The sequence below is a fragment of the Thermobia domestica genome, chromosome 2 (assembly GCF_964235325.1).
Source record: "Thermobia domestica chromosome 2, izTheDome1.hap1.1, whole genome shotgun sequence".
Lineage (NCBI taxonomy): Eukaryota > Metazoa > Arthropoda > Insecta > Zygentoma > Lepismatidae > Thermobia > Thermobia domestica.
The window spans coordinates 34009547-34031720 of NC_137455.1; the positions used below are offsets into that span (position 1 = coordinate 34009547).

A 22174-nucleotide genomic window follows, 5' to 3' on the forward strand; every position below is an offset into this window, starting at 1 on the left:
TACAAAGTTGTTCATGGCGCAGAAACACGTTTATTAATTTTGTTTTATACTACCTAGATCTAGTATTGATTGCGAAGTTGAAATGCAACAAGCCCGGGAAAAGAAACGGAAGGGGTGCCAAACACCGAAGAAAATGTAACGGCAGGAGTTTTAATTAAAAGTTAGTTCAACCGGGAATACTAAATAAGAATTGACCAATTCATTCTGTATTTCTTATCTACAGAAAGTCTTTCGATGCGGAAGTTTTCGGAAGTGGTTCTGCAGGAAAAAGTTTTATCTTTAATCTGTAGGAGTAGCAACCTGTGGACTAATTCATTTGCGTTTGCAACCTATGTCAGAAAATACGCTACAAAATTTGCGCTATTTCTGCTCATGAAGATATCTGAAGAGCAGGGTTTCATGAGTGAAACATTCAAATATCTTTTCGATATGATGAAGAGCACATCAGAAGTATTCGTTTCTAGCAATAGAAAAGGTTTGTACAGCAATGCAGATCAAAATTTTTCAGACGTTTCCTGAATGCAGATGAGAGACACATTCGAGCACATTTTGTGAATTGAAGGATGTCCAGTAACACAAAAACCAAATTTCCAATACGTTTCCAGAGTGCAAATGAGACACATTCGAGCACATTTTGTGGATTGAAGGACGTCCAGTAACACAAAAACCAAATTTTCCACGCGTTTCCAGAACGCAGATGAGAGACACGTTTGAGCATATTTGAGAATTGGAAAACTTCCAGAATTGGAAATCTGTTATGCAGAGGACTACACACTCTTTAAGATTAGAAAATTAAAGGAACATTAGTGGGGTATGAATGGCTTAAGACACATTAGACACATTAAGATGTACATGAAGTGAAAAACAACCAGGAAATCAGATTGAACAAAAAGTGCATATTGGTTATACGTAAATGCTACTATGCTGTTTAGCAAGAATCCTGAATAACTCACTTTGAGAATTCAACTTATTGTAAATGTTTGCAGCGTAACTGAAGATCAGTAAAATGAGGTTGTCATTATGTTAGGTAGACCAATATTATTAATTTTAACTTCGTACTGTGCTTCAATGGTAATAGTTCGCATTGTGCTTCAATAAAATTTTCTGTCTCTAACGTTTTCAGGTATACTGCCATCTTCTTTCTTATATTAAAGCTGGTGAAGTACAATTATTACATAGTGATTGTGTTGTAATTAAGTTGGCAAAATTACTGTAAGCAAAGCATTAGATTAGTCTTCAGCTTTCCTTACAGACAAGAGCCCCGATTTCTCTGTAAATTTGGGGGAACCCATTCAGATGCAGAAGGTATATATATGAAGATTTTAAGACAAATTGCGCTCAAACTATGCCAAATATTGTATATTTACAAATACAATAAGGGGCCCACATGAGCTTTGGGGGCCCCGGGCCCCCTCGGCCTTCCAGGATCGGCGCCCTTGCTTACAGACTGACCCTTCATTTTGCTTTCTTCTGATTGAAGATTTCTACCACCTCTGGTTTAAGTAGAGAGATTAAAGTGAAGATGGAATCAGCGCCGTATCTTAGATTTTTTCTGCAAGGGGGGCAAGCATTAATATGCATATTTCGGCCCCCTAGAAAAAGTTTTTTTTTTAATTCTTGGGCCCCCTCTTTCTATATTTCTCTTACTCTTTATGGATCCCCGGAGTCTGTGGGCCCTCTCGCACCTGAAAGTCTGCGGGGCCGTCAGTCAAACCCCTGGGCCCGTTCCATACATGACAAATTAATTAAAAGGACAATATTGACAAATCTCGAAGCCATACAAATAAATATTATTTTTAGGGCCTCCAATAGTAGACATTTTTTACTGAAATGGGCCCACGACTCATTTTTGTTTTATTTACCTTTTGTTTATGTAATGTAGTGAACCTGTTTGATGCTTCATTTATACCACAAAAACCAAACATATTTTTTTGCTCTATGCAGATCAATATTGAAACCGGATTTCTATGAATTCTAGACTTAGTAGAGGGTTAAGGATGGAGAATAAACGTATCCTTAGGACGCGGAAACCGATTATCGCTATCTATTGCCGTTTTCACTGGATTGACTTTAACGTTAAAACCTCAATGATTGATTTCTACCACTTCTGCTGTATGGACCATCACCACTAACGAACTTGTTTCCTAACTGTAGATCTTCTGCATCCTGGCTAAAAATTTATCGTGATCGATCGAGTAGTTCTCTAGATTTTCTTATCTCCCGAACGGACGGATACATGGTTTTCTCCTGAAAGGACAGACGGATGGAGTAAATATCTAAAGGAGTTTTGGAATAACTTGACAGAATTAAGCATGGCTGAAAAATTTGGTTGTATTGATAACGCAACCAGTTGGACAAGTTCTTCACATACTTCCAGAATGACGAAATTTATTTCAAGAACTTGGCAAAACCAATATCGTAACTTATCTCGACTGAAGAATTTGGCTGTATTAATAACGTAACCAGTTGGACAAGATGTAAAATACTTTCAGAATGAGGAAATTTATTTCAAGAACTTGGCAGAATATATATCGTAACTTATCTTGACTGTAGAATTTGGCTGTATTGATAACGCAACCAGTTGGACAAGTTCTTCAAATATTTTCAGGATGAGGAAATTTATTTCGAGAACTTGGCAGAACCAATATCGTAACTTATCTTGACTGAAGTATTTGGCTGTATTGATAACGTAACCAGTTGAACAAGTTCTTCAAATACTTTCAGAATGAGGAAATTTATTTCAAGAACTGGCAGAATGGGTATCGTAACTTGACTGTAGAATTTGGCTGTATTGATAACGCAACCATTGAACAAGTTCTTCAAATACTGCCAGAATGAGGAAATTTATTATAAGAACTTGGCAGAATCGATATCATAACTTACCCTGGCTGAAGAATTTGGTTCTATTAATAACTTAACTTTTTTGTAATCGTTCGGAACTTGGCTTCTTTTACATACCAAGTATTTTGGATTGGGATATCAGAACTTTTTGTAGATTTAATTTGACTGGTTGCTGCGCACCATATAGCCTACTTCAGTATACTTTTGCACTTAAATAGTTTAAGTAAAGATTTTTTTTTAAAAAAAAGAATAAAACATCACATTTGAGTTAGCATTAAAACCTCTGTAATTTGATGCTATCACGTCTTTTTTTTTTTTTTTTTTGAAATTATTAAGCCATTTCTTCAAGATGAGGCAGGAAAATATATTTCACACGACTATATTTATGCATATTTTTAATATGCTAATTTTAAGAGTATTCACTTCACTTAAAAGTAAAAATCAGTTTTGTGGGTATTACTTTCACTCCTTTTTTTAAAAATTTAGGCTCTACTAAAAAGGTTCTGTGGAAGGTTGTTGGCTTTGTTTTTCCTCTAGCAGTGGTACTCGAAATGATTAAATTTTCTGGATATATATATAAAAAACTTTACCCCTTTAAACTAAATTTCAAATGTACGTGTGAGGAATTTTATACATTTATTGAGAATGAAAAAGGACTTCTTAAAGCTATTTCCTATAGTTGAAGTATTTAGTTTAAAGAATAAATTTCATTTTCCAAATCCAAAATTGTCACGTAAGGATTAATATACTTTTGTCAATCTGTTTCGATAATTTTAAAGAAGTGGCAGTTATTGGTAAATACAATAAAATGATTAATGCCGATTTCAGTTTCTCATTTATAGCACAATGTATCTATTAAGCTTATTAGTGAATGTACTAAGGATACGCAGGATACAGGTGCTAATGCACTTTCGTTCACGATAGTACATTTCCTTCCCATGGATAGGCCAGTACAAAGATACTTCACACTTAGACCTATATTTTGAGGGGTCGCCTGTTTTTTTATTTTTCAGAGTTCGCAACCCTAGTCGTAAACATACCAAACATTTATGTCAATCAGTCAGTGAGTTGATGAGAAATCATCCATAAAAAACTCAGTTTGTGGGGTTCATAATTCAACCTCCAATGGTCCCCCATACGTAAGTTTTGAACATGTTATTACTAGTATCTGTGTGTAATTTGGCATTGCTGGCATTAGTTACTCAGCAATGATATCTTGAAAGTGACCATTTTGATGTGTGTAGCCCTTCGTGTAAAGGTAGCTTTCAGCGTGGCTGGAACTTGGCTGAGTGAATAGTAACTGATATATTGTATTTTTGTATGACTAGAGGTAGTCTCGGACCCATGTAACTGGAGTTATCAACATTTTACAATATATTATTTTATAACAAAAAAAAACTGCGTCATCTTCGTTTCAACTTACTGTTGTGCTTTTAGGGAAAAAATGCCGTGCGAGACAAGAGTCTGCTTTGGACATACGGTGCTATCCCATATGCTGTTAGTCCTGAGATAGGTAAGTCTTTCAACAAATCCTATTTATAAAATACGCATATATCAATATTTAATAGTTAACAGTCATAATAGTCTAATAGTTGTCAGTAGCTCCAGTGCTTGACTGCTGCCTGACGCCAATAGATGTCAGTAGTATCCAAAGATTTTGCGGATTTTAAAACTATTATGATGATTTAGTTTCAACTTGAAAAGTGTGATCATTAATATTTGTGTAACGGGAAGTTAGGCTGTCTGCATGTTGTTAGAGAATAGGACAGCAAAGCCGAGGCTCAGAACGGGTAGGAAACAGTGAAAAATTTAACGAAACTTCGTACTATACACTCACCCTAACACGTACTAGACAAAAGGCTTCTGCAGGGAGACACGGTGGCTCAGTAGTAGAGTACTTCCCTCTCCTGCGTGAGGTCCTTGGTTTGATCCCCGTCCAAATAAGTTTGTGGTGGACAACATCTTGTCCGTGGGTTTTCTCGGAGTACACCCTTTCCACATTCTCATTCCACCAAGTATTCCTTCATCACTCATTTATCTTAATCATCCGTCTCCCTTAGCCTAACGGGAATAAACGTGGGACGATAAACTTAATGATTTCAAAGATTACAAAGGCCTCTGTAACACTGTGATTGAGACACATAGTCAATGCACTCAGGCCTCTCCGCACCCTGTGCCTCAGATTGGTTGTTAACCTCATCAGGATCCTGCCGTCTATAGTCGGACAATTTGTCCATGCCGACCAGATGCCGCGGTCAGATTGCTGGCGCCGGACACCGGCGTCTTTCCGCGCGATTTTCGACCGCGACGAGTAGTTGCCTTGCCGAGCAGTCGGCAAACAGCCGGAAATGAGCATTAAATGCGCCGGCGCCGCTGTCGAAAAGTGTCAAGCATAAGGAATCGGCAGAGGGTCGGAAAGAGGCCTTTCCGATTGTTTTGCCGACTCTGACGGTCGGCAACAGTCGGCAAAGAGTCGGCAATTGGCATTTTATTTTACGATTTTCGACCGCTTGCCGCCTCGGCAGAAGGTCGGCAACTTTGAACAAGTAGATCGTCGTGCCGCCGCGGACGGGTGCCGGCTGCCTCCAGCGGCCCGACGGCGGCAATCCCTCTTTCCGACCGCGACTTCCTGATGGGGTATGTCCCCTGCTCAACACATGGATAACTTTAATTGGTAGACAAAGGAAAAATAAAAGTATACGTAATAAGTTTAGCTCTTAATTTAGAACGATTTTAACCTATTATTCACAACGAGCCGAATTTAGATGGAACAATTAGGAATCCAGATACACCTTGCGAGGCCAATTTACACTGCAATTTGAGCGAGTGGCTCAGTGGTAGAGTGCTCACTTTTAGTATGAGAGGTCTCTGGTTCGATCCCAGTTTGCGCCAAGTAGGATTCGTGGTAGAATATCATGTGCATGGGTTTTCTCGGGGTTCTCACATTTCCTTCCACTTTCCTTATTCCACCATTTCATTCATTTCTCATCATCACTGTCTCCTTTAGCGTAACCGGCATAAAAGTAGGGACGTAACATTTAACTATTTCATTTTTCACTTACCCATTTGTTCCGAACTTACTGAAAACCGCATACGCAATGGCAGGTTTGTTACTAAATACCATCACAATGGCCTACGTTGTTACTAAAGACTGCACATGCAAATTCCATTTTTTACGAAGTTTCCTTAAACTTCACTCACAATAGCCTATTTGTTAAGAAGTTACTGGAAACTGCCCTCGCAATGATCTATTTCTTCCAAAGTTATTGAAAACTGTACTCTCAGTAGCCTATTGATTTGAGTCTTCGAAGCATCAATCAAAATGTCCCATTTGTCCGAGAAGTTAACAGGCTCGAAACCAGCCACAGAGGTTGGGGGAGCCATGAATATGTTAGGGGGGAGGCAAGTCATTAAAAATTATCTTACAAATATCTAAATTGTGTTTTTTGTATTAATAATAGCATTTTGTATTGAGGTCTGGGGCCACGAAAAGTTATGGGGGCCATGTACCTAGCCCCCTCTGGTTGCAGGCCTAGAAGTTAGTAATAACTGTACTTACAACGGGCCATTTGTCCTCAACCTATTATTAAAAGAACACATAGTAAAGGTAACTATATTGTTGGTAGCAGTGTGCGAATTAGATAATCTATATTGGGGGGGATAAAATTAGGCCCACAAGACATAACGTCTGAAGGTGCAAATTTCAAAATGAGACAATAATGCCTTACCCATATATATATATATATATATATATATATATATATATATATATATATATATATATATATATATATATATATATGTGGGGGGGGGTGACATCTGTAACAAATAAGAGATTTATTAATTTAATAAATTTACCAACAATAACTATGCACGTATATATTGTCTGACACACACACACACACCACCAAACCTTTCTGAACGTGTTTGAATGTTATACTCATTCTTGTCCCTGTAGCTCTCTAAGGTTTAAATAGTTAATAATTCGGCCCGAGCGATAGCCATGATCACAAGCATATGTTAATTTTTCCACTCATTTTGAAATCTTTCACTTTGCGTAATTACATACAGGTAGCAAGAAAAAAACAAAAACTTCATACTTATGAAAACCTCTAAAATTATCAGTTAAAGCGGACATACTTTTTTTTTAAAAAAAAAAAAAAAAAAAAAAGAAAGAAAATCTAGATAGCCTATCAAACAAGAAATGGATTGTTACTGGTCCCGATTTCTGACATCAAGGTCAAATCGAAAGCCAAATATTTAAAATCTCTCAATTCAAATTTCGAGCTTATGCTTCTACTCCCCGCTAAAGCTGCGCTTTTCACGACTTTTTTCCCTCCAAATATCGATTTCGTGATGAGGCTCAGGAAGTCAACACTTACAATTACTTTACTGTTAAGTTGCAGATGAGTTGATTCACTATGGACTACTTTATTCAAATAAAGTAAAACATTACATTGAAGTTTTTCAGACAACATTATTAGCGTGGACAGCAAACTGTACAGCGAAAAGTAAAATGGAAAAATGAAGGGTTAACTTTAAAAAAACCCGCTCCAGTTGAAATGCTTATACAGACACGGAGAACCAGTCTTATTATCAAATGCTGAAACAAATCTTCAATTATGCCCTTATTCACCTAGAAATCACCTCCACTAACATGTCTGCTCACTAGGAGCGTATCCCCAGCGTCTACGTTAACATATACTTGCGAGAGAATACCTATATCTTAAATTTTGAGTACAGTTTTAAAAGTTCATTTAGGTAAACTGTAAAAGGCAGTGATTACTATGCTAATAATCACAAATTAAATGCAACTTTTTAGTTGCATACACACAAACTACTAGGGAATGAAGACCATCTGCTAACAAAGAGTACATTGGAAAATGAAATAACATGTTATAACAAAAATTAAAATAAGATGATAATCGATACAAATGTAGGGGATGAATATGACATGTCCGAACTTCGTCAAGTATGGTGGAAGAAGCTATTTGTTTACTTCTTCTTGGCCAAGGGTAGGAAGGGTACGTACTGAAGGGTACGAAGATACAGTTGCAAGTAACAACCGTAGTCATAATAATATAGTTCAACTAAACAACGTTGAAAATAGTAGTTAAGTAGAAATGACCAAATCTGAATAGTTTACATCGATCATTCCGAAGAAATTTGGAGTTATGCTGAGCATAGTTTGGGGGGAAAACAAGCATCCCGGTGGGGATACTTCAGCTGACTTCTTTGGGAGGGAACAAAATTTGATTGAGGGGGAAAATCCCCCTCATCCCCCCCGGTAATTCGCACACTGGTTGGTAGTCGAACACACAATTCACATTTGCTTTGTATCAATTAACTCTTATTTTTACCTTTTATTTAGCTAATTTTCTCTAACTGTTCTACATCCTTGATAAAAAGAATATTTCTAGCAATGGAATTTTACTGTGTTATTTAACTGTTAATTTCTCAGGTTGCCCAAAGTCCTATTTGTGTAAATTATTGATGGAAGCTATGGATCATTATCATCAGAAAACTTGCATCAGATTCCAGGAAAGGACGCAGGAGACGAATTATGTGAATATTTTCCTCAACTCTGACAGGTAAATTGAATTTCTTTTCTGTTTAATTTATTTATTTATTTATTTATTTATTTATTTATTTATTTATTTATTTATTATTCGTTTGTCAACAATATTTTTGAAATAGGGGTCGAAATGTAAATACAGCTTCAAATATAAATAAGTAGATTCGACAAGAAATTAGAAGTAGATAAAACAATTTTTATACAGGGTGTAAATGAAAGAATGTTGTGTTTTTAACGCTGTGTAATATCTCTGAACTTTGTTTTACAATAATGAGTCAACATCAGTGGCGGCGGTTGGACGTTAAAAGTGAGGGGGCAAGACATGATCTGAATATGTGTATATAAATGTTAGTTTTCCTGGTTGTTTCTAACATTTTGTTTGACGAAAGGTTGTATAACTAATAGGATACTATATTTTCAGTTAAAATACCGTATATCGTATATAATAGTTTATTAAGTAAATTGAGAACAACAACGCAAGTAGATACTAGCCCTTTGTACTCTTAAACAATTAAAGTGTAAGAAGAGATTTGATTCCTTGCTCATGAACATCTTAAAATTCTGTCTGGAAAATTGTGTGATCAGATTATTTAATAAATTTGCAAAACAAATAAATAGAAAGGATAATATTAATCATAGTAATGAATAATGATGCTTGTTTTGCAAAAGTTATATTGAAACTGAGGATTAATGAAAAACTTAATATTTAATTCCACACATGATATTAAATGTATGTTATTACTCTTAGAAAATGAAAGACAGTAAATACTACAAGCATATGCTACGACATTTAAAGAAATATTTGCTTTTGCAACTTCTTGAAATATGTTCGTTGCCATTAGGTGCAGATTTCACTTTCTTGGAACACATCAAAACACAACAATACTTACAATCCACACTTCAGTTATACAAAATAAACTTAAAACCTAGAATTATGTTCAATTTACTAAATTTTATTGTATATACACTCGTACATCCTTAAACACAACACTTCACTCGTATATTACACTACAAAACAATGGAAAAGGTAGAAGTTGTTTCTTATCACGCTCTTTTTAATCGATATTCCTTACTTTAGAAAGAAGAAAAGACATTTTAGGAACTGTCAATTTTTGTGCAATTAAAGAATAACTTGTGAAATAGGCCCTACTTTTTTGCATAATGTTCTTTCGATTAGCTTCAAAGCGGCTCACTAACATATCGAGCCCTTGTAAGAAGAAATGAAAGTATGCTGAAATTGTGCTCCAATAGGTTATTTTTTGGGGTTATTTTCTGTGGCGATTAAAACGCAATTACTGTAGCTTTCTTTACTCCACGGGAAGACAACCAATACGTATTCACGCAACAGCAAATATTATATGGCAGCATTTTTTCCTATTAATCAGTAACACATACAAAATCGTTACATTCCCAAATGAAACTCTGGTTACTTAAAAAAAGTGCGGGGGCAACTGCCCCCTTTGCCCCCCTAATCGCCGCCCATGGTCAACACATTTACGTTTTTCCCCTTAAAATGTTAAATATGAGTAGCTTTTTTTTCAAGCTGTACATACCCAAACAATAGGCAAGTTCTCACACACTTTAATAACAGTGTCGGATTGGCCACGTTGAGGGCCCTTGGCGCGGGTCCTTGAAGGCCCCCATATATACTTAAATACGTTAGTTGCAAAACACGATAAGTGACAAAATGATATTTTCTGTATTGAATAAATATGTAGTACTGTACAAAACAGATCGAAAAAAAGTTACAAAAGTTACAATAGTAATACTGAGGGAATCAAACGTAATCGTGAAGTTACTTCAGTTACTTTGACAGCTTTTTACACAGTTCTTCACTTGACAAGGCAATCAAATCAATTACTTTTTCTTTGTCTACATTTTGAAATAAACCTTTTTCTATAAACATAAAACGTAAAGGATACTAATGGTTTTGACTTATCGTTGATGTTAGTCTAGTTTTAACACTTTTCAATTTAGAAAATGCCCTTTCACATGTGAAAAGCGCAAGGGGCCGTTAAAGACTAGAGGGGGCCGGGGGCGTACTGATATGAGCAAGGGGGGGCCGAGAAGACTTCTTTTGGAAATACAAACTTAGGCTTCCGCAACGTTTTTGGCAGGAAGACTAAAGAAAGCGTTTGCGATCGCGAAAATTCGACCAAGGTCTCTAGGTTCTGCGCCTCGTGATCCCTGCGGGGCCCCTCGGTCCGCAGGCCCTTGGCGATCGCCAAGTAGCCAACGTGGCCAGTCCGGCACTGTTTAATAATCATGTCTGGAGTAAGGGAAACGACGGCTATTTTAATCCTGCGCCATAAATCGGGTAAATCAGTAGACATGGGAGGCACATATACAAAACTCTTTATAGAACTTCAATGGAAAAAAATCACATAGGCGAGATCGGGTGACCTTGGAGGCCACGCCAAGCCAGCCAATCCCATCAATGGTGACCAATCCAGAAGTTGAGGATAACGTTATTCAACCATTCCCGATACAGAGTTATGCTAGTGAGAGGCGCACCATCTTGTTGTCAAATAACGTTTTCTTGTTCATCTTGCAGTTGAGAGTTATTATTATTATTATTATTATTATTATTATTATTATTATTATTATTATTATTATTATTATTATTATTATTATTATTATTACTCAAGAATGACTCCCTGACACGTTCAACATTCTCTTCAGGTTCAGACACTCTTGGTCGTTCCGTACTCTTTTTCTAACACAGATATCCACTATTTGAAACTTATCAGTGGCGTACGCAAGGGGACTCGGGGTTTGAAACCCCCACCCTTGAGCAAAATGATATACAAAAATGAACATTTATCATATTTACCCTTTAATTGGCAAGCTATCATTAAATTATTTAGTTTGCTTTTATGATTGAACCATGTCTTCTTGATCATAATTTCGTAATTTTTAAAATATTTTTGTACTTTGGTTACAAAATACAGGATGTTTATTTCAAAGCAACATTGCCATAAAATGGGTCTTATGTGTAGCTACTGAGCAACATTCCTCTATTATGGTCAAATATCATAAGAATACTCTCAATAATTAGCAGCAGTTTTGTTGAAATATCCGGACCTTTTTTTTTTTTTTTTTTAATGAGCTATTGCCAGATTCGAAACGCGTGTTCGGATATATCTTATTCTTAGAAAGCTTGTAGTTGTATTATGAATACTTTATCAAATAGCAACAATAACATTGGATATGAGTCCGAAGATACTTAAAGGCGAAAAGAAGTAAGTCACTGTTTTCTGTCTCTCCTGAAAATTTAATAAAAATGACTTACTCCCCTCTGCCTTTAAGGTCCGGATATTTTCCTACAGAGCAAGAAACCACAAATAAAAATATGAAAAAAGAGCTTTCGCGGAACGTAAGAGAAAGAGCTTCTACAATACAAAATTTGACTGTCCCGTGTTGACGAAGATTAGAAATATCTAAACAAGCGACCTGCAAATCATGTATATGAATAATTGAATGAAAGCAATAATGCCAATTAAATGATCACTGAAGTTATAATTCGTGCGGATAACGCAATAGAATGCGATGTTGCGTGAGTGCAACAGTGACAAATAAAGGGTTAAGATATAATATATGCAAACACCTGAAATTATAGAACTTGGGAGTTTAAACTCCCCTTGAAAAACTTCTGCGCACGCCTCTGGAACTGAATGTTATTGTCACTTGGGTAATCACAGTTAAGCGCACGTTGAAACGGTTTCTCTAGAAACCGGTTACCAGTTTTTATAAAGACTTGTTTTGCGCATCATTATTCTATACAACCAACTGGTACGCTCAGTTCAGTTAAGGGAGATGTCCGTGTTTTGACTGTTTACGAGAAATTTGCCAACCCACGCTTTACTATTGCTTGCAGAAGTATAATTTTTGGTCGATAGATGTGTGTAGAAGTTCAGCATCTCTGTATTAATTTTTTCTCCTCTATCTTGCCTTTCACGCATATGACATGGGCTCAAATTTTTAGCACAGCTCTAAAAGTGTTTGTACCTTTTTCTTCGAAAACTACTGAAGGGATTCGTTTAATTTTTATACCACGCACCCTACAATAGCTGGCAATGTTACCGAACTAGGATTATTTTTCTAGATTACATACAAAGCCAACAATTATGTTTTTTTTTAAAAAAAAAAAATTCGAATAATTTTAATGATGTGATTTCTTTATCTTCACCAAAGAGTAACTGAGACAAATAAAGGAACTCTGTTATAATTCTAATTCAGTAAATAGAGGTACACGTAAGTAAGATTTGTGCAAAATTTGATTACTTTATCAATCATAGTTTGTGAGAAAATGGTACATGTATATGCAAAAATGCAATTTTGAGAAATTAAAAGTTTAAAATTTACAATGGATTTTCAGCAATAAGACGAATCACAACATTAAGAAAGGATCATAACCATATTCTTCGTCTTCGGCTGGTGTTTTCTTCACCTTTCCTACATTTTCTTGTCTTTATTCTTGATTCCTTGATAAGCTTCAGAACTCCCAACTCAGATTTTGCTATACGTTTTCTGTCCATGTCTCGCAGTAGTTTCGAGCTGTATTCATCGCTTGAAATTCCCATCTTTTCCAGAACACCGTTTTCTTGATTCACGTACGCTACTAAAACACAAAACAGCATCATATACTGCAATTTGTTCGATTTTAGAACTCGCAAATGTAGTTTTTTGACATCAGTGCATTGCAACTTTTATTGCGGTTCTGTGTTTTCCTATGCAAACATTTTTGCAAAATGCGGGATGCGCAAGAGCTCTGTAGATAGGTGTGATAGCATCCATTACTGAAGAGGCAACGAGTGCTTATTTTCATAATGTTCTCCAATTGCTTGAGATCTGTTATACTACTCCAGGAAAACACTCCTTTGGGAGAGAGCATATTCGTTGGTTTCTCGTCAGTTGAATATTTAAGAAAATAAGTTGCCCACACTGCATTCTCCATCTTCTGAAGGTTACCAATGTTTTCCCTGATTGCCTTCCCATAGTAGAATATACCTGTAAGCTATCACCTTCTTTGGAATTCAGTCTACATTTACCTACTATTGGCTGAGTTTCCTAACACAGACTAATAAGGAAAATAAAGAACTGTGAACGCACAAATAACAGTAAGCAAAATGGAAGTGTGTATTCTTTTTGGAACAACAAAGCAAAAATATATTTACTACATCATTACAGAAGAATGGGATGATCAAACAACCTGGAAATATTTAAGCCTGAAAATACAACGGAAGTACACAATAATTTTCAGTTCTCGAAGGAAACCTGATGTCGTAGGAACATGAAACTTTTGACAATGAAACTTCAAAGACCGTAGATTCTGAAAATGACACTTTTCAAAAATCGAAAATTTTGACCCCAAACACGGACATCCCCCCTTAATTACAATGGTCAGGCCTCAGTGGTGACAAGTAATTTAATTATGTGTAACCAGTGAGACACAATTTACAACAAACGACTGGAAGGCAAATAACAGAGGCTCTTAGGCCCCCTCATTTAACAGTGTGTGAGCGTACATTTGTAATCTCATTCATTAGAATAAAGGCACTTTTACCTAAGCTATTTTAAGTTGGAATGTTTATATAGTACTCTTATATGAAATCAGTTAAGTTTTGATAAACATGGATCTCTATATATTTCTATATGTCTAGAATTATATAGACTATATTTCTGAAATTCGAATGCGCATATTACGAACTATTATCTTTCTCACTAGCGGTGCGTGTTGGTCTTCCGTGGGGCGTACCAACGAATCCCCTCAACACCTGTCTCTAGGATATCTTTGCTGGTATAAAGGCATCGTCATCCATGAACTGGGTCATGCAATTGGCTTCTACCACGAGATGAACCGTCCTGACCGAGATGACTACATCAGAATTCTCTGGAGAAATATTCTGCCGGTAAGTCACGTAACTTTAATTTATAAAGATAAGCTTGAATGTTCATTTTCCATTTAAAGAACATATGCTTACTTCGATCTTAACAACATCTCTTAAATCACTGAGTTCTTAAAGAAACAGAAGATTTTTACTGAGAAAGCTACTGCTAGTACTTAAATTTACTCAGATTCATGGATCGTAATCATTTCGTTTATAGTGAAATCAAGTTGTTGAATGACATAATGATCGCATGTAGCATGTCTTTAGAATGAGGCATGCTTTCTGGTGACACTAAATAAGGAAGATCTATAAATTAGGGAGAAGAATGGGATTTTTTTTTAAAAAAAATGTGATAATCACGTTATCAATGATGTGTTACCAGAATTTTTGGTAGGTATACGCTCGGTACCTTTCAAAAATATACTACATATGCCCTCATCGACACTAAAGTATGTACCCATCAACAGTGTGCGAATTGAAAAGTTTTCCCAGGGGGGGATGAATTTCACCCATATGCGCACCGTCCTTTCTCTCTCTCTCTCTCTCTCTCTCTCTCACACACACACACACACACACACACGCACACATATATATATATATATATATATATATATATATATATATATATATATATATATATATACTAACAAGTACAAAACAGTTGAGATGTGAGATGTTTCATAAATTTTCATTCACGCAAAGTAAGAATTGTTCCCTTTTTCTATCTTCATGTCCATTTAAAAATACTCCAGAGTGGGAAAAAGTTATCCCTGCCAGGGATAAAATTTTTCTTCTCCAGAGGGGGAAAGATTTTTGTCAGGGGGGGAAATCCCTGGCATCCCCCCCGCCAATTCGCACCCTGCCCATCAATAATAAACTGGAACCAATGCTGAAGTATGCCCTCAACAATATTAAGGTATGAACTTATCAATAATAAACTGGAATCAATACTGAAGTATGACCTCATCAATAAAAGGTATGAACTCATCAAAATTAAACTTGAATCAATACTGAAGCATGCCCTCAACAATTCTGAAGTATGAACTTATCAATAATAAATTGGAACCAATACTGAAGTATGCCCTCAACAATACTGAAGTATGAACTTATCAATAATAAACTGGAATCAATACTGAAGCATGCCCTCAACAATACTGAAGTATGAAATTATCAATAATAAACTGCAACCAATACTGAAGCATGCCCTCAACAATACTGAAGTATGAACTTATCAATAATAAACTGCAACCAATACTGAAGCATGCCCTCATCAATACGGAAGTATGAACTTATCAATAATAAATTGGAACCAATACTGAAGTATGCCCTCAACAATACTGAAGTATGAACTTATCAATAATAAACTGCAACCAATACTGAAGCATGCCCTCATCAATACGGAAGTATGAACTTATCAATAATAAATTGGAACCAATACTGAAGTATGCCCTCCACAATACTTTTATATATTTTTGTTTGAACCGTAAATTTGCTAGGCGCCAGACGCGATTGTGACTTGGTGCCCTGTACTTTTAGACCCCTGCATATAACTACTTGCAATCTTAACTGAGAAAAATATACACACTACTGAACAAGACTGTACTTATTTAATATAAAAACACATTTACACGTGACGTTTTGATCTTCTAGCCAAGATCCTCATCAGACGTACACTGAGTGATACAAAAAAAAAATAATAATAACTACTTAAGTATACTGTATATACACCATTAGTATCCCTATCTGCTCTCTCATTGGCCCGTTCAAACAGCCAATCAGAAGCATGGAAATCTATCTGAACTGACCAATGGGAAAACATAAAATTCTACCAGAAAGAAAGGACATATTAATGGTGTATATATACTTGAGTAGTTTTTTGTATCACTCAGTGTATGGTACGTCTGATCTGTAATACACTGATGTACGTCTGATGAGGATCTTGGCTAGAAGATCGAAATGTCACGTGTAAATGTGTTGTTATATTAAATAAGTGCAGTCTTGTTCAGCAGTGTGTTTATTTTTCTGATTTGATTTGCAAGACGTATGACTATGATTGTGTGTCAATCTTAACTGTTGTCACCAAAAAGAGAAGGAATATGACGCAAGTAAGATTGTCAGATTTATTTGTGGCTCGTGCTCTGTGTGAGGAATTCAGTGAATTTTGGGGTGCGGTTTTGTTGATTGGTAGCAAGAAGAAGAAAAAAGTAAAAGCATCCCTGAAAACGGATCAATTGCATTGACATTGTTACAATTGAGTCGCTTTCTATTGTTTGTATCGTTTGTTTGTTTGTTTCCTTCCTCGAACCGCATTATTTCTATTAGTATAACAACTACTAGTGGCAACGTCGTGCTGTGCGTTGTCGCGTTGAACGTCGCTTTCCTTTTTAACCGACTTTTAAAAAAAGGAAGTTCTTGGTTTGACCTGCATATATATATGTATGTTTACAATTATATGGATAATTATTGGTCATATTTCGATGCGATTTTCTCTAATCGTATAAACTATTTCGAAGAAAGTTTCTTACGTATAAAATATTTGAAAATTTTTAACAATTGTTTTTAAAAGTTAAATAATTCTTGCAATATCTGCAATTCCTGCAATAAGGATTTTAAAAATATCCTTAAATATGCGACAACCAGATACTCAGCAAAGTAAGATGGGTTGTGAATAACCAAGGGGTTAAGAACATTTTGTAGCCAGCTTTCTTCAAATGATTTAACATTAATAATGAATGTTTACACGCGTGTAAAGTTAGACCAACCACCAACACTAAAACGACCAGAACATATCTCAGAATAATGGGCTATTTATGGGCTAATTAGTTGCTCTAATCCCGATTTTTGGGCTCCTACTGTTTAGCGGAAAATCGGATTCAAAGTGGGCGAGTCTAGCTTGATATCATGCTAGAACCCCCCATTCGGTTACAATTGTCCGATCGAAAAAATTCAAACACCAGAATAATGGGCTAGTTATGAGCTAATTAGTTCCTTTAATCCCAATTTTTGGGCTTCTATAGTTTAGCAGTTAATCGGAATCAAAATGTGCGAGTCTAGCTTGACATCAAGCTAGAAACTCCAATACGGTTACAATGGTCCGATCGAAAAATTGGAATGCCAGAATTATGGGCTAATTAGTTGCTCTAATTCCAATTTTTGGGCTCCTACTATTTAGCGGGAAATCGGAATCAAAATGGGCGAGTCTAGCTTGACATCAAGCTAGAACCCAACCCATTCAGTTACGGTTACAATGGTCCGACCGAAAAAATTCAAATGCCAGAATTATGGGCTATTTATGGGCTAATTAGTTGCTCTAATCCCAATTTTTGGGCTTCTACCGTTTAGCGGGAAATCGGAAACGAAATGGGCGAGTCTAGCTTGACATTAAGCTAGAACCCGATATGCGGTAACAATGTTCCGATAAAAAAAAATCAACCGTTTAGCACGATATCTTCATCAAATTGTGGGATTTAGCTTAGCTTCTAGCTATAAACCTAGGGCTATAATACTCCGACCAAATAATTAAAATGCCGGAATTATGGGGTTTATTTGTGTGCTAATTAGTAGCTCTAATGTCGATTTTGGTTCTTCTATCGTTAGCAAGAAATCTCATGGAAGATTGGTATTGATTTCTAGATAACGTGCGATGATAATTTCAAAGTTGCAGTGAGAAAGCGTCGATGTCTATTAACTGAAAATTGATTTATTTGCATTCTCCGCGAATGCAAATATATATCTCTACTAGTAAATCCATGAATTCTCTTTTCACGTGTTTATGTTTATTATGTTTGGAAGTAACTTAAGTAGTGTATGTATAAAATTTATATAGTGAAATATATTTTTTAAATATTTTTTTGTTTGTAAGAAATGCCTCTTCGCCATTGCTGGGGACCGCAGTGGCACAACGGTAGAATGTTTACCTCTTGAGCGTGTGATCCGTAGTTCGATTCAGATCGTGCTAAGTGGTCTTTGTGGTTGACAAATACCGTGTGCTTGGGTTTTATCGTGATTCTCTCATTTCCTCACACTTTATTCATTAGACCATTTCATTCATTTCTTATTATCACCGTCTCCCTTAGTCTCGGTTAATAATCGTGGGTCGTTAAAGTAGATGTTTCATTTCCTCCCCGTACCCGTACCTATATATATATTACATACTATATATATTACATTTGTTGAGGCTTTACTTTTCCAAGAAATATACAGGTAATCTCACCTATGATAAAGATATTGCATAAACCGCAACTCTATTTGGAGTAGTTCTCGATAAGTAGGGTAAAGATTGTGCTCCATAAGCACGTTGGAAAATTTTTTATTAAAACTGGAAAAGTAAAGTGAACATTGCCTTTTTCTGTAGGCATGGTGCAGAAAAACACAAGGCCATCTGAAAGATATTATTTCTGTTCAATCTGTTCATAACAATATTATTATTTGTTCATTGTTACGCATAGTTTGTTATATTACGAGGCTCCTATTTTTTTGTGTTGAGTGATTTATAAGCTAAGGCAGACGGTGATAATAAGAAATGAATGAAATGGTGGAATGAATAAAGTGGGTGGAAATGGGAGAAATCCGATAAAACCCAAGTACACGGTGCTTGTCAATCACAAAGACAATTTGGCGCGATCTGGGACCGAACTAGGGATCACACGCGCAAGAGGTAAACATTCTACCGTTGTGCCACTGCGGCCCCCAGTAACGGCGAAGAGGCATTTCCTATAAACAAAAAAATATTTAAAAATAATATGATATTTCACTGTATAAATTCTATATATACGAGTACACTACTTACTTCCAAACATAATGAACATAAACACGTGTAAAAAGACTTCATGGATTTACTAGTAGAGATATAGATTTACATTTGCGGAGAGTGCAAATAAATCAATTTTCAGTTAATAAACTTTGATGTCTTCTCATTGCAACTTTGAAATTGTCATCCCACCTTATCTAAAAATCAATACCGATCTTGCATGAGAATTCTTGCGAACAATAGAAGAACAAAACTCTACATTAGAGCAACAATTTACCACACAAATAACCCATAATTCCAACGTTTGAATTCTTTTGATCGGAGTATTATAGTCCTAGGTTTATAGCTAGGAGTTAAGACAAATTTGATAAAGAATTCCTGCTAAACGGTAGGAGCCCCAAACTAGAAATTAGAGCATCAATTAGCCGATAAATTAGCCCATATTTCTGACGTTTGATTTTCTTCGATTCGAGATTTCTAACCGTAAGGAGTGTTCTAGCTTGATATCAAGCTAGAGTTGCCCACTTTGATTCCGATTTTCCGCTAAAAGGTAGGAGCCCAAAAATCAGGATTAGAGCAACCAATTAGTCCACAAATAGCCCATAATTCAGGCGTTTGAATTTTTAGAATCGGACCATTGTAACCGTATGTTCTTTTAGATTGATGACAAGCTAGACTCGCCCATTTTGATTCCGATTTCCCGCTGAACGGTAGAGACCCAAAAATTGGGATTAAAGTAACTAATTACCCCATAATTCTGGCGTTTGATTTTTTCCAATCCGACCACTGTAATCGTAACCGTATGGGGGATTCTAGGTTGATGTTAAGGTAGACTGACACATTTTAATTACGATTTCCCGCTAAACGTTAGGATCCCAAAAACTGGAATTACAGCGACTGATTAGCCCATAAATAGCCCATAATTCTAGCGGTTGAATTTTTTCGATCGGACCGTTGTAACCGTAACCGTATGCGGGGTTCTAGTTTGATGTCAAGTTAGACTCGGCCAGTTTGACTCCAATTTTCCGCTAAACATTAGGAGCCCAAAATTGGGATTAAAGCAACTAATTAGCCCATAATTCTGGTGTTTGATTTTTTTCGATCGGACCATTGTGACCGAATGGGGGTTTCTAGCTTGTTGTCAAGCTAGACTCGCTCATTATGATTCCGATTTCCCGCTAAACAGAAGGAACCCCAAAATTGGAATTACAATTCTAATTAGCCCATAAATAGCTCATAATTCTGGCGTTTGAATTTTTTCGATCGGACCATTGTAACCGTATGGAAGGTTCTAGCTTGATGTGAAGGTATACTTGCACATTTTGATTTTGATTTCCCGCTAAACAGTAGGAGCCCAAAAATTGGGATTAGAGCAGCTAATTAGCCCATAAATAGCTCATAATTCTGGCGTTTGAATTTTTCCGATAGGACCGTTGTAACCATAACCATATGGGTGGTTCTTACTTGATGTCAAGCTTGACTCGCCCATTTTGATTCCGATTTCCCGCTAAACAGTAGGGGCACAAAAATTGTTATTACAGCAACTAATTAGCCCGTAAATAGCCCATAATTCTGGCGTTTGAATTTTTTCGATCGGACCATTTTAACCGAATGGGGTGTTCTAGCTTGATATCAAACTTGACTCGCCCATTTTGTATCCGATTTCCCGCTAAACATTAGGAGCCCAAAAATTGGGATTAGAACAACTAATTAGCCCATAAGTAGCCCATTATTCTGAGATATGTTCTGGTCGTTTTAGTGTTCGTGGTTGGTCAAACTTGACACGCGTAATGTTTAGGTATTGGTACTGTCATGACTGTTTACATACTTGCTTGACTTTTGCCTGAATATAATCCACTTTTTAGTAAATGGTCGCTCACTGCGAGGAGCATCTTGAACATCAAAAATGCAAAAAAAAAAAAAAAAAAACGACTTTAAAAAACGTTCTAAAAACAGAAAATAAAATGTTCTTAAAAATATGAAGAGGCATCAAAACAGCACTAAAAATCATAAAATAATAATAATAATAATAAACCGCTTGAAGCAGAAAGTAATTTATCATTATTTATTTTTAAAAATTTGAAGTCATGCCAAATTAAACATATTAATGCATTATAAAATTACCTTTGAAATAAGTTTATATCAGCCATTTTATTTGTTCGGCTTGGCATGACTTCAAATAAAAATAATAATACTAATAAACAAGGGCGACCATCAGTGGGGGCAAGGTGGGGCGCTTTCTCCCCCTAAGAGAAAATTATACTTGGGAATATTGAAAGCCCAATAAAATTTTTACATTAGTTACAGCAAAATTTGTAACTATATTTGAAATTTCGCTTATACTTGTCCCCCCTTGAAAACCACAACATGGGCGCCCTTGCTAATAAATTATTTTCTGCTTTTAAGTGGTTTATTATTATTTTCTGTTTTTTAAAGTTCTTTTTTGAATTCGGCTCAGTTTTCTACTACTCTCGAAAAGTCAGATGGAGTTTGGGTATCTGGTGATGTCAAACCATAGTATGTTAAACCGGCAATTATTCATTATCATCAAATGTACTACTATGAGCAAAATAAATGACGCGTCTCTTTATTTTGAAGTTTTTTGAAAATATCTCCGTTTTCTTTATATGTTCGAAATTTCGGAAGGTTTCCCCAGCAGGACAGGTTAATAACAAACCCGTTTTTAATATTTGTGTTAGATATTAGCTTAAAATAAAGAAATTAGAAGCAAAAAACATTAAATCGACAGAAATCTCGAGAATTACCAACTCTGCTAAAGTGGGAAATTTTCAAGAACGCGAGGGAATTCTGCAGTTCAACACGAAGCAGCGACATCTATGTCATTGAGACAAGCGTGAATTAGATCTACAAACGAAAATTTTAACGAAATATTTCTAGTATGTCTTATTATATGCATTATCAGCGAACTCCAAATATATGAATCTATGCTAAGTATTAACGTATAGATAGTGCAAATAGTGGAAATTACCTATGGAAAAAGACGAATTGTTAGCCCAATCGTAATGAAAAATCATCTTTACTGTAGAACAGGTTCAGCTTACGTAACAAAGCAAATAGCTCAGTTAGATAAAACAACGAGTTTGTATACCGAAGGTA

At 35.9% G+C, this 22174-nt stretch overlaps 1 protein-coding gene across 1 annotated transcript in view; it reads left to right on the top strand.

The window, feature by feature from the left end:
• Nucleotides 1-22174, top strand: part of LOC145671391 (astacin-like metalloprotease toxin 1) — a 66419-nt gene that overhangs the window by 10360 nt on the left and 33885 nt on the right. The window contains exons 2-4 of the mRNA XM_081740499.1: nucleotides 4279-4354; nucleotides 8303-8432; nucleotides 14145-14328. Of these exons, the coding sequence (XP_081596625.1) occupies nucleotides 4279-4354; nucleotides 8303-8432; nucleotides 14145-14328 (390 nt within the window). The remainder of the gene's footprint in view (nucleotides 1-4278; nucleotides 4355-8302; nucleotides 8433-14144; nucleotides 14329-22174) is intronic.